Below are 16,126 nucleotides of genomic sequence, written 5' to 3'. Positions count from 1 at the left end.
TGTAATCATGACTATAATGTAGCTATATACAGATCTAAGTGTTTATTAAAGGATAACTTTAATATATTTTTAAGTTGGTTTTAATACAGTATTGCCATGCCCATATGTACCTGAATATAGGTCTCTGTTGCTGTAACGACTCCTATTCTCCACACTGACCCTGAAGGGTCAAGGATAAACATCTCCCTCATTCTGTGCAAAAATGCAATCCAAAGTTCATGTGAGGCTCAAATTAAGCTTCAGCTCTCCTACTAATTCAAGTCAATATCTTTCAAAGTTACACTCTTTTTAAGATAAATTTGCCTCTTTTGTCTCCCAGAATAGGAGTTCCTTGTAGAGCTGTGGTGGAGGGATATGATCTAAAGGTCACAAGTTGTTGTTAGCCTGTGTTTACTTCTCAAGTTGTGCTTAGAATTAACTTTGAAGTGAGTTTGTATTTAGCAGATTTCATAGCTGGAATATTTTTTCAGTTTTTGTTTTTTGGAAATGCAAAATGTGTTGTTATTCAGCCTATCAATCAACCAATCTAAAGTTTTGTATGTGTAAAATAATTTTCCTAAAAGCGCCACAGTGGTGACAGTCAGCAGTTTGGTCACTGCATAACAGCGATGCTCACTCAGCTTTATAGAAACAAATGCTAGTGTAATGCAACATCTCACAGGGGCATATTATAGTAACCATGTGATATTGATATGCAGTTATGTTTTCTATGCTTTACTATACACTGTAAATTCTTCCTCAAATGTCTGACATTGGTAATAGTTTGTACTGCAATTCTAACTCCCTTTTTGTTTTGTTTATAACACATGAGTAAAAATCTAGTTCCAGTAACAAAACCTACACGTGACTAGTAGAATATCCCTCCGCTACAGCTAAGCAAGAAACTATTTTCTGGGGGAAAAATAAGCAAAATTTATCTTATATACATTGTAACTTCGAAAGATACTGACTTACATTAGCTTAGTGGGACAGCTGAAGCTTTATTTGAGCTTCATCTGAACTTTGGAGTGCACTTTTGCACAGAATTAGGAGTGTGTATTTTGTCCCTCACTATTTACAGTGTGGTTGCATTCCGGGTGGAAACATTCAGGGCCAGTGTGGAAAGTAGGAGAAGTTAGAGCAACTAAGTCCTGTTCTCGCATACAGTACATAATGATCCATCAATATTGTTTTAAGACCAACTTGAAAAATCCCAAACCTATCCTTTAATGCATTTGTTCATGACTATAACTCCTCCTGTGTTCTAAGTGTCCATGTTGGAGCATCATGCAACAGTCCATTGCCTTCTATTAACTATAACCCCTACTATTAATTATAGCCTTCCAGAAGCTGCTGACATGCAATTTCTTTCATAGCAGACTCAGACTGTAAATCACACTGGGTCACTGTTTCTCCACCTGGCAATATGCTCTTACCCACAGGACTGAGCTGCTGATGATTTTGCAGACTGTCAGGAAAAAACTCAGACAGGAGGGAATTTTAAACCTGTATCTTATGACTAACAAACAATTATACCATTCTTTCTCGGTTGTTTTCTGGTCAAAAATTGTATTTTTATAGGTCACAATCACTATTAAGAATTTCCTGTTTGTCACATTCCACAGTTCATTCACAGAGAAACCAGAGGTGGAAAGTATATTTACTCAAGTACTGAAGTCCAATTTTGAGGTATCTGTACTTTACTTGATTATTTTCATTTTCTTCATACTTTGACTTCACTATATTGTTGAGGTAAATATTATACTTTTATACTCTGCTGCATTTATTTGATAACTTCAGTTACTAGTCACGTTTTAGAATCAGATTAACAGAATAAAATATAGTAAAATCATAAGACTTTATTGATCCCTGGTGGGAAATTCAGAAGCTACCCAGAAGTACTTCAAATTTTAAGCATATAAGGTAGTTAAAAATAGTGCCACCTTTACCGGTTGCAACATTAAATGCAATGTATGCAATAATGCACCAGTAATTATAATCCAGTAATATAATGTGCCATTCTGCAAAATGAGTAATCTTACTTTTGGTAGTTTAAGTAAATTTTGATGCTAATACTTTTGTACTTTTACTGAAGTAAAATTTGAATGCAGAACTTTTAATTAAAACAGAGTATTTTTCCATTGTGGTATTGCTACTTTTATTTGAGTAAATAATCTGAGTACTTCTTTAACCACTGGGGAAACCTGTGACCAAACATTCCCTGGGAGCACCAGGCATGGCGTCTGCATGAGATGGTGTTTAAAATTCCCAAATCACTGCCAACTCCAATTTTGCCAGGAATTTTGGTCCTGAGCTCAGAGGAGAATTTCCAAGCATATTGTTTTCAGTCTGTTTTGAACAGGGCTACATTATCCAAAAGACACAATTAATAAAACAGATGTAAAGACAAAATGGCCAAATCAGAGGCACCAGTTTGATATCTAATACTACACTGTAACTATTCAACCTCTGCACTACTGCTGCTACACATAAGAGTGAAACCGTGAACAGTTCAGAGCCAGTACTGTAGTTGAATCACTAAACCTTCAGTCCAAGTCAAGTCTCAAGTCCCCAGTATTTGAGTCAGGGTCAAGTCCAAGTTACCAAAGAATAGTCCGATTCAAGTCTAAATGGAATTGGTGTCTCTAAATTGCCCGTAGGAGTGATTGTGTGTGTGTGTGTGTGTGTGTCGTTGTTCGTCCGTGTGTTAGCCCTGCAATGGACTGGCGACCTGTCCAGGGTGTACCCCGCCTCTCGCCCGCAGCTGGCTGGGATTGGCTCCAGCCCCCCGTAACCCTGTTTGGGACTAAATGGTATAGAAAATGGATGGATGGATGGATGTCTACATGGAGTCCCCATTACCCAAGTCTGAGTCATCAAGCTCTCCATTAAACATAAGAGAGAGAGAGAGTTCTGACCTTTTAAAAGAAGTTTATTTACTGTGTGTAACATATAGCCAAACAAATACACTCGTAAGTGCACACACACACACACACACACACACACACACACACACATACACACACACACACACTACTTAAAAGTGAACAATGTGAATATTTTTGATAGGGGGAGTGTACACTTCGATGGAAGTGTGCCAGATACAGCATGGTGCAGGCAAACAGGTTTTTACATCAATATCTTATGTCAAATAATTATTGCCTATTCCAAAAATTAAAAAAGAAAAATTTATGCAGTAATTACTCAAGTCCAAGTCATCAGTGCTTAAGTCAGTCGAGTCATGAGTCCAGAAATTCAGCACTCAAGTTGGATTCAACTCCAAGTCCTGGGGTACTGCAACACTGTTTATAGCAGCTGGAATTTCTTAAAATGAGACATTCATGCCATCCATCCATTATCTATACCACTTATCCTGATGAGGATGGCGGGGGTGCTGGAGCAAGAGGCGGGGTACACCCTGGACAGGTATGATTTAGTACAAATAAATCACACCTATACACAACAATTACTGGTGGCCTAGCACAAATGTTAACAATTTGAGGGCAGCAGGCAATCCAAGCGTTTCACTGATAAGTCTCCATTTTAGAGATCCCCAAATATCCCCAAAATGGATGTACATAAATGTCACTGTTGGGCCTGTGACCCATATCTGACTCATTCGGTCATAGCTCTCCCACATCATGACACACCAGGAACATTTGCTAGGAGAGCTTTTTCCCAACTTGAGATTGGGAGCTTGTAGTTCTCCCTTGTGAAGCATGAATGTGGAAACACACCATAATGGAACAAACAATTGTTGCTAGGTTATATTATCCCCCAAGCGAGTGTCAGGGAGAGGAAAATGAGCCGCAAGCTGAACCATATGCAAAGCAACAATCTAACACAAAGTGTCATTCCTGTATCTCCAACACACACACTTGGCAAACAAAACATTCCTATGTATAATCATTTGTATCTACCAGGCTATAATTTGAGAAGCTGGTGAACATCCAGGCCTCCCTACTGCTGCAGTTATGGTGAATTTGGCACATCAAGGTAAGATTAACAGCAGACAAGTAGTCCAAATATCCTGCTAAACATCTTCAGCAGACTGGCTGTCACTTGCCAGGATCCACATCACCACATACAAGCCAATTAAAAGCTCTATTGTATTCAGCTCTCCACAGGTTGTTGGAGATTAATATGATGAGGTCAGTCCACACCAGGAAAAGATATGATGAGATTTTGGCTGCAGGGGGCAGCAGTTTAGTCAAGCTTTCATGTTCCTGTATCTATGTTGCCTTCAAGTGCTTTACGTTGCTCAACTAAGAATTGTCTCTAGTCTCCATCTTAGGACTCCTCTCCCCATAGCATCTGATAAATGTTTCATGCTTTGTGTTCATGTGAGGACTCCAGTTTTCTGGTCAGCTTTATATTCATGTACAAATTTATGGCCCTCATGTTCACAGTCTGGTGTTTCCTCGTTATCTTGTTTATCTGTGGTCAGTAGCGTTCTACTTGAGTCCAGGACTTGGATTTGAGTCCCACTCAAGCCCCGATTTTCAGGACTCTTGACTTGGACTAGAGCACTGATGACTCAGACTTGGACTTGAGTATTGACTGCATTTGGACTCAAAAGTTGGAGACAAGAATTCAGACTTTTTTTTTGTAATAAACCATAATAATTTGACATAAGGTATTGATATTAAAACCTGTTTGCCAGCATTATCATCATATCTGGCATAATTACATCGAAGTGTACACTTTGTCTATTAAAGGATAAATAAATCAATAAATTCACACTGTTCACTTCTAAGTAGTGTGTGTGTGTGTGTTTACAAGTACATTTTGTAGCTATTGTGTCACACAGTAAGTAGACTGCTTTTAAAATGGTGAGAGCTGTGTCAGTTGTGCTTGATGGACACCTTGATAACTCAGACTTGGAAAACAGGGACTCAACTCTGATTATTCTTTGGTGACTCGAACTTGACTCCGGCTCAAACAGGGGACTCAAGACTTAACTCAGACTCAGGTGACTTGACAAAAACACTGGTGTTCAGTCAAGTAGTGTGTAGCTAAGTCTATTCGTTATCCTCAAGTAGTACAGTATTTCTTACTTTTGTTAGTCTTTAGTTCATACCAATCAGATAATTACACTCTCTAGCTTTTGATTGTCACATTTCTGCAATAGTTAAGACAATGAATCGTTAACTGTAGGTTTCTTTGCGCTTGCCCATAATTTTTAGCCAGCTTAGGCCCTTTATGTTTGTATGCATATCATTATTCTTGCCTAGGATCATTTGTATTCTTTGTCTTGCTTTTGTTATGTTGTTTCTGCTGTGAACATGTTCACATGCTTTGTTCTTGTAGCCTTTGTTAATATTAAATCCACATTCACCTTTACCTGTTCACCTGATGTCTCCATTTGGGTTCACTTCCAACTAAACCTGTGACAGGTAAGTGAGAATAAGTGACATTCATCTAAATCAAATGATCTGAACAGTGGTGGGTGAAGTTTAGTTCTCAGAATCTTCACTTAAGCAAAAACAAAAAATCTAAAAATAAAAAAAAGTAAAAGTCCAGCATTCTAAATACTACTTAAGTAAAAGTAAATACGTATTATTAACAAACTGTCAAAAGTAATAGTACCAGATAATGTCCAGATAATAATATATTCATTGATAAATATATCATGCATATGTGCTCAAAATGCTAAAAGGTGAATCATGGCCTCAGTCTTAGGTGGTTTTCAGGTTTTCTTCAAGGACCTCTCTGTATTTGGCTGCATTCATCCTTCCTGCAGTTCTGACCAGCCTGTATCTTGTCAGACTGATACACTGTCTTTAAAAAGCCATGTGGCAGTGAGCGAGGGAATGATCTGGTCTAAGGTGGGAACAAATACATAAACACAAAGAGAGGAGAAAGAGGAAAAAAAGCTTTGAGCAGATGTGATAAAGGGAATGAATAAGAAGACACAAAACAAAGAAGGTAGAAGCAAGCTATGATGGGGAAGATGGCAAAAATTGTGCAAGGAGATTCCCGTGGGGCACTGGGATGCTGCTGCTAATCCTGTACAGTAGGGGGAGAAGACACAAGTGTCTGACTGAGGATCTATGGAGGGGGTGTAGGGTTGTATGCGGGTGGCCAAAAGCTCAGGACAGCCTGCCAAACAGAAGGGAATAGAAATATACCACAAGCATGTTCACTGCTTGTTTACTGTGAACATCCCTCTGACAGGAGCAGGGGTTGTACATGTTGACACAGTAACTGCTCTCATCTAGGAAAGACTTGGAGGAGAGGGTGGACAGATATGGAGGACTTGGAGAGCCTTGCTAGTGATTGTAAAGAAATACAGATTTACATAAATACATAGTTTAATTAAAAAAATAAATAAAAAAAATTTCATTGTTGAAACATGAACATTTATATTATATCTCAGATCTTTGTCTAGGAACAGCTAAGATACTGCGCAGGACCCTCAAGCTCCAGGCCTCTGGTAGAGGACCTGAGCTTGAAGGAAGAGATGCAAGAACGCCCCAAAGTGGGGGATGAGTGGGGAATTTTATATATATATAGATAGATAGAGAGAGAGAAATAGAGAGAGAGAATAGGGTACAAACTTTGCTAATCCACAATACAAAGTAAGACTAACTATCTGTGGCTGTTTGTTTCCCTCACTGTGAGCCACTGCAAAACTTTCAGAAATAGCTCTGAAGGAAAAAAAATAGAAAGGGGAAGGAAGGGGAAGGACATTCATGTGCTGGTTTATGGGGTTTCCAGTGGGCAAACACACTTCTATTTCTATACCTCTTTCACGTCTTTCTCTGAGGGTTTCCACAGAGAATCCTCTAACATCCTGATACTGGCTCCTAACACGCCTTCGCACTGACCACACCAAAACTGTGAGAACCCAGATTGAAGAGGGAGGGGATGCAGAAGTCACTCTTCCTCTATTTAATTTCTCTCTACTCCCCCTTAGTCTTCGCCCCTCACCACATTCCTCTAACATGTTCTTTTTGTGCCATAGCAAAGATGACTGTTCTCTCCTCTGCTTTTGAGTATGACTGCCACACTGTCTCCATTCACAGCTACATGCATGTGAGTATTGTGCTTAGAAAATGTATGTGTGAGCATGGATAGGAGGAGAAAGCAAGCCCCCCTCACCTCAGGATCACTGCTCCTTCAGTGTTCCTCAGTGCCACAGATTGAGCCCATAAATTACATGTGACAAGCGTAATGGGTCAGTGATGCTAGGGTCATGGTGGTGATGGGGGCAAACCATTTTAAGAATTCCAACAAGCATAAAATGGATCCCAAGCATGCATGTCACAAGTCACACATCATGCCCAACGTCTATTAGTGCCACTGTGAAAGGCAACTGACCGAGCTAGAGGCATGATCAGAGCGCCATTAAATCCCACATCCCTCTGACAGCCTCATGCAGGGACACACACAAGCGAAATGGCTTTTTAGGAGGCACAGAGTTGACAGCAAAAAGTAGTGATGTAAACAGAAGAAGATCCACTTCAAACTGTGGTTGAAGTGCAAGTGAGAGTAACATGAGCAGGAGCCCAAAAGGTCAAATTAAGACACTCCACTGGAGCGGTTGGGGGTCAAGAGCCTTGCTCAAGGGCACCACAGTGATGTAGGGGAGGGGAGGGCAAGTGTGGCTTTGTCACCTGACACACCCAGATTTGATCCTGTCAGACTAAGTACTGAACATATTGAACCATCCACATTCTTGTCACAAGCTCGCTTCTCTAACCTTTAGGCCACCACTGCCTCACCCCATTTATTCCATTTATAAGCTGAGGCAAACGATGAAAAATGTTGTTTTAAACCAATCCTAATTTGAGGAACAAGTTGGATAATGGGACATAGCTGATGATACGGTAGACTGGCAAGTACATCTTAGTGTGATGGGAATGTTTACTAGGTCTTAAATGAATCTGGTCATTACGGCTGCAACAATTAGTCAATATAATCGATAACGCTGATTATAAAAATTTGCTGATGTGGAATTTTTGTGTTGATGCATTGTATTATAAAGCCATGTAAAAGTTCATTTGTAAGTGTAATGCAGTACAATAAGTACTGGGGGCAGTATCACTTCCATGGTCTGCCATGACTGCATTCTGTACCAATGAAGAAGAAAGTATGTCATGTAGCTGTTTGAGATGGCTGGATCAGGGACTGGGTGACTACATCAGTGAGGTGTGTCAAAACATTTGAAAAACACAGCAAGCGGTGGATAGTATTTAGCATGTCATCTGAACTGCAGTCATAAAGAAAATGTATCTGTTATGGCAGGGGAGCGTGAGGCTAATGCTTTAGCACCTAAAGAAAATTCATGGCGTTACAGAAGAAGGGTAGTCTGGAGCTAAGTAAGGTCTTTATTTTTGTTAATAATGTAAGAACTTATGCAACTAAAATGATTATGTACCTGATTTGTAACGTATATTATGATGCTCATTATAGATTTAGGAAAATAAGTGTGGCTTGTGTAGCCTGAGTGCTAAATGCATTTGTGTTTGTGCTGTATTCATTTAAACATTGAAACACATGTAAACAGCCATTATATTAAATGCAATAAGCAAAACTAGATTATATAGGTGTGTTCAGGAACATTGGTGACACATGCAAGTTAATGGGGATTGTGCAGAGTACATAGGTTAAGAGTAAATGTGTTGAGGATTGTTGAGGCGTACTCAAACTTATTTTTAACTGTCAACAGTAGTAGTCATGTGTGTACTGGCTCTTTACATTAGTGTAGTATGTTTTATGAGTATAAATAATTTTAAATCAAACATTTTAGTGTTTTTGTTAACACTATAAGAACCTATTGTGCACTTTATAAACATTCTATTCTTGAACAAATCATTTATTTTTTGTTTAATAATGCACCACACAGAAACATTGCAAAGACATTGTTTATGTGAATGTATGTGTTTTTGGATATTGTGGAAAATAAATTTCATCATTTTTATACATCTGATGAATCGATTAATCATAGAAATAATTGACAAATTAATCAATTGTTAAAATAGTCGTTGGTTGCAGCCCTACTGATCATATGTTTAATTTGACCAGAATTCATCATACTGTAAATGTCCTGTACCTAAAGTCATAACAATCTATGCAATAGGTTCATTCCAAACCACAAATGTCCTACACATGATAACTCTAGAGGAAAGTCACCACAGTCAGTCCATTCATGGATTTTTGTACATCCCAGCCACATGTAAAATAGGTTTTGGTCTACAAAGAAACTTACCCAACAATATGCCTCATGCAGTGGGTTCAGGCCCAGGGGCCCAAGAGGTCACAGTGCCCCTAAGCTCTCCAACTACAAAGACCACAATGAGACATAAAACAACCACACAGAGATGTAAAACAAACCCACAAAAAGACACAAAATGGTTAGTGTCTCTTTGAGTCTGGGATTCATACTCCTGTGTAGGAGGGTTAGGGTACCTTGGACATGTCTGTGCTCAGGAGCCCACTGACTTGTAATCCATCCATGCTTATGGGATCATATTTACAATCAGGATTGTCAATACAATAAACCGCAGCATTGCACCTTAAGTCTGCATTTGTCACACCCAGTCAAAGACAGTCAATTTACTCCAACCTTTTTCCAACACTTACAACTCATTCTAGCAAACTGATCCATTTACTTCAAAAAAACTGTAATTTCTTATACTTTGTAATCCCTAGTTTTTGTTACAGTAGATATTGGAGCAGTAAGTGCCAATCTGCTTTATATTGCCCTAAAATAAAAGTCTACATGTTCTCCTTTAAAATGCATCATTTTCAGAACCTGAAAGCAAACAGCTCAGACTATCTCTCTCTCTCTCTCTCTCTCTCTCTCTCTCTCTCTCTCTCTCTCTCTCTCTCTCTCTGTATTCTCTCTCTGTGTCCTAGTCTTACCATCAGAGCGGTGGATGCAGGTATGCTGGTTGTCACTGAGGAAGAAGCCCTCTGTGCAGTGACACTCATAGCTCCCCATGGTATTGACACACACTTGCTGGCATCCACCGTTGTTGTCCAGACACTCGTCCACATCTGTTCAGATGGAGAGACACACACAGACAGAGAGAGAGAGAAAGTCAGTCATGGCAGCATGGTGGAGAAGCGGCCCATTAGGCTTCATAAACAAATGTGTCAGTGAGAGTTTATGTGCCGGGAAATGTCTGATGAGAGGGATGGCACCACAGTGAGGAATGTGAGAGCCACGCAATCATACACACACACACACACAGGGGGCTGACAGGGGGTCCTAACAGGCTTCTGATCTTGGCACCGTAGGCAGCTAAATTAAACTCCTGGCACCAGGTTGTAACAGTGGTCTGTCGACATATGCACGTACTGGTGCACGAGTGTGTTTATAGGGCCCCACTGAGCCACTGAAAGGCCAGTAAATTTCCAATAGGGCATTTTAATGGGGCTGAAGTGAACTGGAAACATGTAACAACCTTGATTGACTTTAACAGGGATCAAACAGGACTGTCCATGTATATGTGTGTATAAAACCCCATGTCTGACTTTGCATTGTGTTTAGTCTGAAGTTGACCCAGCAGACAGGTTAAGACAAACACAGATGTATTGTTGAAAGGAAGGAAAGAAAAGAGACGGAAAGACATATGGCTGCTTGAAAAAGATCTGTCGACCTTTTATGCTGGACATGATGTGACTGTGCAGCTTTGTTCTACCTAAAGCAGCCTATACCTGCTTTTATCTAACACTTACCATCAAGCCAGGACAAAAGCAACATATGACATTCAGAAACTAATGTACAGAATTCCATCTCAATGTTGTTTATGTCGACATAGTTTAACCAGGGATATACTAGGAAAGCTTGAAAGGAACTGGTGTGCGCAACATTTTGTTCAATCAACACATGTTTATACATGTGTTGTAACGCGTTGCAGAATATACCTTGAAACCCAGATGAAGACTTCATTGCAACACTTCAGCACGTGCATAAGAGTGTTCTGAAATGTTATGTTAACATGGCATATTGGCCTTTCATTACAAAAGAGTATTAGGGCCACACTGAAGGAAATTAGAATCTGTGATTGTGAGAAAAAAACTTGCAATTTTATGAAAATAAAGCCATAATTTTACAAGAAGTATGACATAATATTACAAGATTAAAGTTGTCATTTTATGAGAAAAAGCCACAATATTATGAATTTAAAGTTAAAGATTAAAGTGATTAAAGATTTTGGTGAAAAAACTGAAAATATCCATTTCTATTCTAACTTAAAATTTCTCTTAACTTTCCCCTTAACTGGTGAATCAGGGGCTGTGAATTGGATGCTAACATCAGCATCATGTCCGCATGGTTCTTTCTTCAGGACAGACAAAGTCTCTTGCACATTCTTTTCATCGTCCTGATGGTTTTGTTGATCCGGTGCTGATGAACCAGAAGATTAAGTATTTCCTTATTTGTGAAACCTATTTTAAAGTTGGCCTATCACTTAATGAGATGCTCCACTTTCCTCATTTTAACAGAGGTGGTAGCGTCCTGTAGCCTAAATAGGCTACGTGATGGTCATCTGTTTATCTAATAAAATTAAGACTTTAATCTTGTAATACAGTCAAACCTTGGATTGCAAGTAACCTGGTCTGCGAGTGTTTTGCAAATTTTTTAAAATAAATTTTAACTTGATAAACGAGCGAGGTCTTGCAATACAAGTAGTATGTACACTTTGTCTGCCGAGCGTCAAGTCACAACTGACCCGATGGTTCTTACGCCTCACTCCTATAGTCAACATCTGTACTGCAATAATGGCCCCAATGAAGACAAACTAAAGGTTGAAAAGAAAGGCGGTAAGAAAAAGGAGATGATTATGGTGGAAGTTAAAAAGGAAAAATAAGTGGTTGTGGAAGGAATCATCTGAGCTTCCATTATTTCTTATGGGGAAATTCGATTTGATATACGAGTGCTTTGGATTACAAGCACGTTGCTGGAACGAATTATATTCGCAATCCAAAGTTTTACTGTATTACAGCTTTTTTTTCTCATGAAAATACAACTTTAATCTCATAATATTATCATGTTTTTCCCATAAAATTATAACTATATTCTTGTAAAAAAAAATAAAAAATCTCGAAATCACAGATTTTAATTTTCTTCAGTGTGGTTTTAATACCCCGTCTTACTTTCATAAAGCCTCTCTGCTCCTCAGAAATGCTGCTGGGTAGGACTTCTTTGAGATGAGTGGCTAATATCTTACAAAAAGTGTGTCTTTTGCTTTTTTGAGTAACAGTAAAGTAGATGCCTGTTTCAAAGTATCAAAGAGGTAAGTGAGTAAGAGGAAAAGAGTATTCGCTTAGCAACACAGACAAAAAAAAGGGGGGTTGATTTACGCAAGGTTTTTAAACATTTCTGATGAAAAAGCCAACCAGCCCTGGGACTTTATCACTCAGCAATGATAATATTGGATATCTCTTAAGGAAAGTTGGACTACATTATATTTAGTGGTGTCTCTATAGTTTTGTCCTCCCCAGCTACAGACATGAGAGGGTTAAAATATAAGGACTGCCTCTGAATATAATGTAGCCCAGTACAACACCACCTTTAACTATGACCTCAATAATAAACATATAATTGAAATTATATATTTATGACAATTTCACCAAAAACTGAAACATTTTAAGCTTCATAAACACAAATGTTAAGGTGGAAGTGTTGCACTGAATTGCATACAGTTGTACCAGTGTACCTAATAAAGTGACCAGTGAGTGTAGTTTGCTGTGTTCCTCTTACTGAAATCAAAGTTACTGAGGAACTGATACTAGCTTTAGGTACATCCCATTTACATAAACTGATTGTTCTTTTCTCCTCCATCCTCACTTGCACCTGCAGAGTGGACAACCCTTTTAACAGCTTTGTTAACTGCGTGGAGAGAGGGGGGGGGATAGTTTAATATTAACTTATCCTTGATAGATAATGAGGAGGAGGAGGAGGGCATGAGAGGAGGAAAATATGTTAAACTGTGAGCCTCCTCTTCCATCTCCCCCACTGCTCACCACCCAGTACTCAGAAAATCAGCAATACAGATATTCTGTTTGCTAGAGAGCCATCTACAAAAATACACCAGGTTTGTCAAAATATAGCAGCTCCTATGTGAATTTAAGGAATAAGGAAATAAGCTCCAAGGGGACGTACAAAAAACCAAGAACAAAACAGGTGTCAGCACTGGCACTCCTCCAGTTATAGCGCTCTGGACTGAGTTCATTTAAAAGGGACTGAGGTCATAAAACAGAGGATGGAAAGAGAGTGTTTGTGCACAGTTCAGAGATGAACAGATGCTGCTGTAGCACCACAGACAACACAGCTGTGCTGCTGAGAGTATACTGTTAGAGCTTCTGCCAAACACTGCTGATTCTACTTCATCTTTTCATTCACTGCGTCTGCCTCTGTGCCACCATTTCAACCACACAGTTACTCAACTCTTACACAACTCTTCATGCTTTGAATGTGCTGTGGTGTCCCATGCTCCCCCCTCATCCTGAATGGACATGCACTCACAGGTTCATTTCCAGAATTCCAGTTATCTCCAAATAAATAACCCATGGACCAAAGTGTGGGAAATGCCTAATTATATTTATGTCTGAGAGCAAATCTGGGAACTGCAGAGCTGCTTACCAGTCAGTCAAGTGCCCAGCTGTGAGGCTATCACTATAGAGTATATTTCATAAATACTCTGAATGCTGCATGAATGAGAATCCAATCAAACTTTGATGTCTTGTACCAATACATACATAAACTTCCAGTATATGTGTAAATGCACTCGTGTATTAGCGCCACAGAAGTCATGGAGCTCCCTCTGAACTCTGGGCTTTTCAGGCACATTTCATGGTTTAAAGGACATCATTAATATGACTGATGCATTTAATTTTCAGGCTGCAGGGGAAGAGAGCGAGAGAGAGACTGAGGAAAAGAAGAACCGAAGCCATCTCCAAGTTCACTTGCTCGCCGCCAACATTTCTGCATAAACAAAGGCCACAGGGCCTTTTTGCAAGTTCCAACCAGAGCCCCTCTGTTGTGTTTGATTGCGCTAGAGTAAACTCACATAAAGGTTTGTTTAGATACAAAGAGCTTTACACATCAAGGTGGGGTGGGGTGGGGGTAGGGGGAGTGAGAAGCTGGAGGGGGCCAGAGCAAGGGAGGTAATGAGAAGAAGTGAAGGAAGAGAGATGGGGTGAGGTCCATATATACACCAAAAGTGTTTTCCTGTCCGTACTGGCTGTGAAGTGATCCCTTCCTAACATAATTTTAATGTAAGGCACAGTCCTCATTGCATGCAAAAGTGCATTCTTAAGTTCAGCTGAACTTATAAAGCAGTCTGAGTTAGACCAATCAAGTGGATATGTTATTTCTGTCAATTTTCATCTCCATCCATTATCTGTACTGCTTACCAAGAAGAGGTTCGTGGAGGGGAAACGGACAGGTCTACAGTCTATCACAGGGCTGACATGTAGACAGACAACCACACACACTCACTCCTTAGGGCAATTTCGAGTCACCAGTCAACATAAGCTGCATGACTTCGGACGGGAGAGAACCCACGCAGGGAGAACATGCAAACTCAGCACAGAAAGGCTCCGGGTCAGCCAGGGCTCGAACCCAGAACCTTCTTGCTGTGAGGTGACAGTGCTAACCACTGCTCCATCTGTTGGAAAATACTAAATTAGAGAAATTTAGTTCTAAATAAACAAATGTAATCCAACTCATATGGCTGGAGCCTCACATTATCTTTAGGTAAAGGTCTGACTACATCTTTGTACAAAAGAAACAATGCAAATTTTGTCACCTACATCTCTTTCAATGTTTATATGTGCACGTGAATATTGTTTTAAGACAGACTTTAAAAACTCAAACTATCCTTTAACAACTGTTTTTTCTGTTTTCATACATTTTCAGGCACAGTCCCGAATGGTGAAATTGGACATATAATGATATGGTTTATCTTTATAAAATTGGTGGAGGTAATCATCAGTGATCCAGTCTGAACGTGAACATTTTACATATCACCTTTGTGTGTCTGTCTTTTTGTTATCAAACAGTTTGTAAGAATAGGGACATATTTGTGGTCCTCAAAACAAATGAAGTAGGTTTCATTTTGATAGCTTCATGTGAGCTTGTCAAACATGGCCTCAGTTTATCTGTCCATTCCCTCCCTCTCTCTCTTGTTTCCTACCTCCCCTGTTACATGTTGGACTTCTCTTAGACATGCTGAGGTTGCTGACGCCCCGCTGCGTAGCTACCTCTCAGATCTTATACCATGACATGAAAAGGACGCGCCAGAAGGAAAATAAACTGACCCAAGCGCACCCGACGTTCCCACAAGGCCTCGAAAAGGATGGACACATTGAGCCCAGCTGTGTCCATGCCAAAACTAAATAAATAAAGTCAAAATCAAAAGAGGAAAGAAACCAAACAGGACCTCTCTTTAATCAAAGTACAATTAGGCAATCTTAAATCAATTAGTGCCCTAACTTGTTGACACAGTGCATCTGGGAGTTGATGGAGTGGCTTCCTGCACACTCACGCAAACTAATTTTTCTCTCTTTTTTCCATCACTCTGCAATTTTCCAAGGCTCATTCAGGATACCACAAGGTTCTGAGGTTTCTGAATATCAAGCTTTGGGTCTGTTAGAAACCACAATGTCTTTATTGGGTTTTTTTTTCATGCAGGCCCAGACCATGCTAGAAAAATGAGAAATAACTTGAGTGTGAATGTTGATGGAAAAAAATTAACAAGTTTCCAAGCGGCATTGTTGCACTTATTGCTACGGTTAACTTCTTTTCTCTCCAACTGCATTCCTGACCTGCAGCCTCTGCTGTGGTCAAACTACAGGACGTGAACCCAGCAAATGTTGTTGCAACAAATGTCTTCTGAATTATGTTCCCGGTTATGATTAATGAGTCAGAAAGCGGAGCAGTTAACAGTTAGCAGGTTGTACATTTCTGTCCATCACTGAAGCCATATGATTTTAATTTACAGCATCTTTGAAGTCATCTCAGCTGATTCAAGCCACAGAGCTGAGGTATGATGTTATGACATCTTGTCATGTGAGATCTGAGACATTTTCTGTCTGTGGATGTACACACAGTGACAATATTAATTGTGTGTATGCATTTGTGAATGGGACGAGAGGTGGAGCGTGTGTGTTGTCCTCTCTCTTTCTGTAA

At 39.6% G+C, this 16,126-nt stretch overlaps 1 protein-coding gene across 5 annotated transcripts in view; it reads right to left on the bottom strand.

The window, feature by feature from the left end:
- The window catches only part of scube1 (signal peptide, CUB domain, EGF-like 1), a 114,193-nt gene that overhangs the window by 68,965 nt on the left and 29,102 nt on the right, over nucleotides 1-16,126 (bottom strand). For all 5 annotated transcript variants that reach the window (XM_020601239.1, XM_020601241.1, XM_020601240.1 and 2 more), the window contains exon 4: nucleotides 9,850-9,984. In XM_020601239.1, coding sequence (XP_020456895.1) covers nucleotides 9,850-9,984 — 135 coding nt within the window. The remainder of the gene's footprint in view (nucleotides 1-9,849; nucleotides 9,985-16,126) is intronic.

The sequence above is a fragment of the Monopterus albus genome, unplaced genomic scaffold (genome assembly GCF_001952655.1).
Source record: "Monopterus albus unplaced genomic scaffold, M_albus_1.0 scaffold51.1, whole genome shotgun sequence".
NCBI classification, from domain to species: domain Eukaryota; kingdom Metazoa; phylum Chordata; class Actinopteri; order Synbranchiformes; family Synbranchidae; genus Monopterus; species Monopterus albus.
This window is presented reverse-complemented; position numbering and strand designations above follow the sequence as displayed.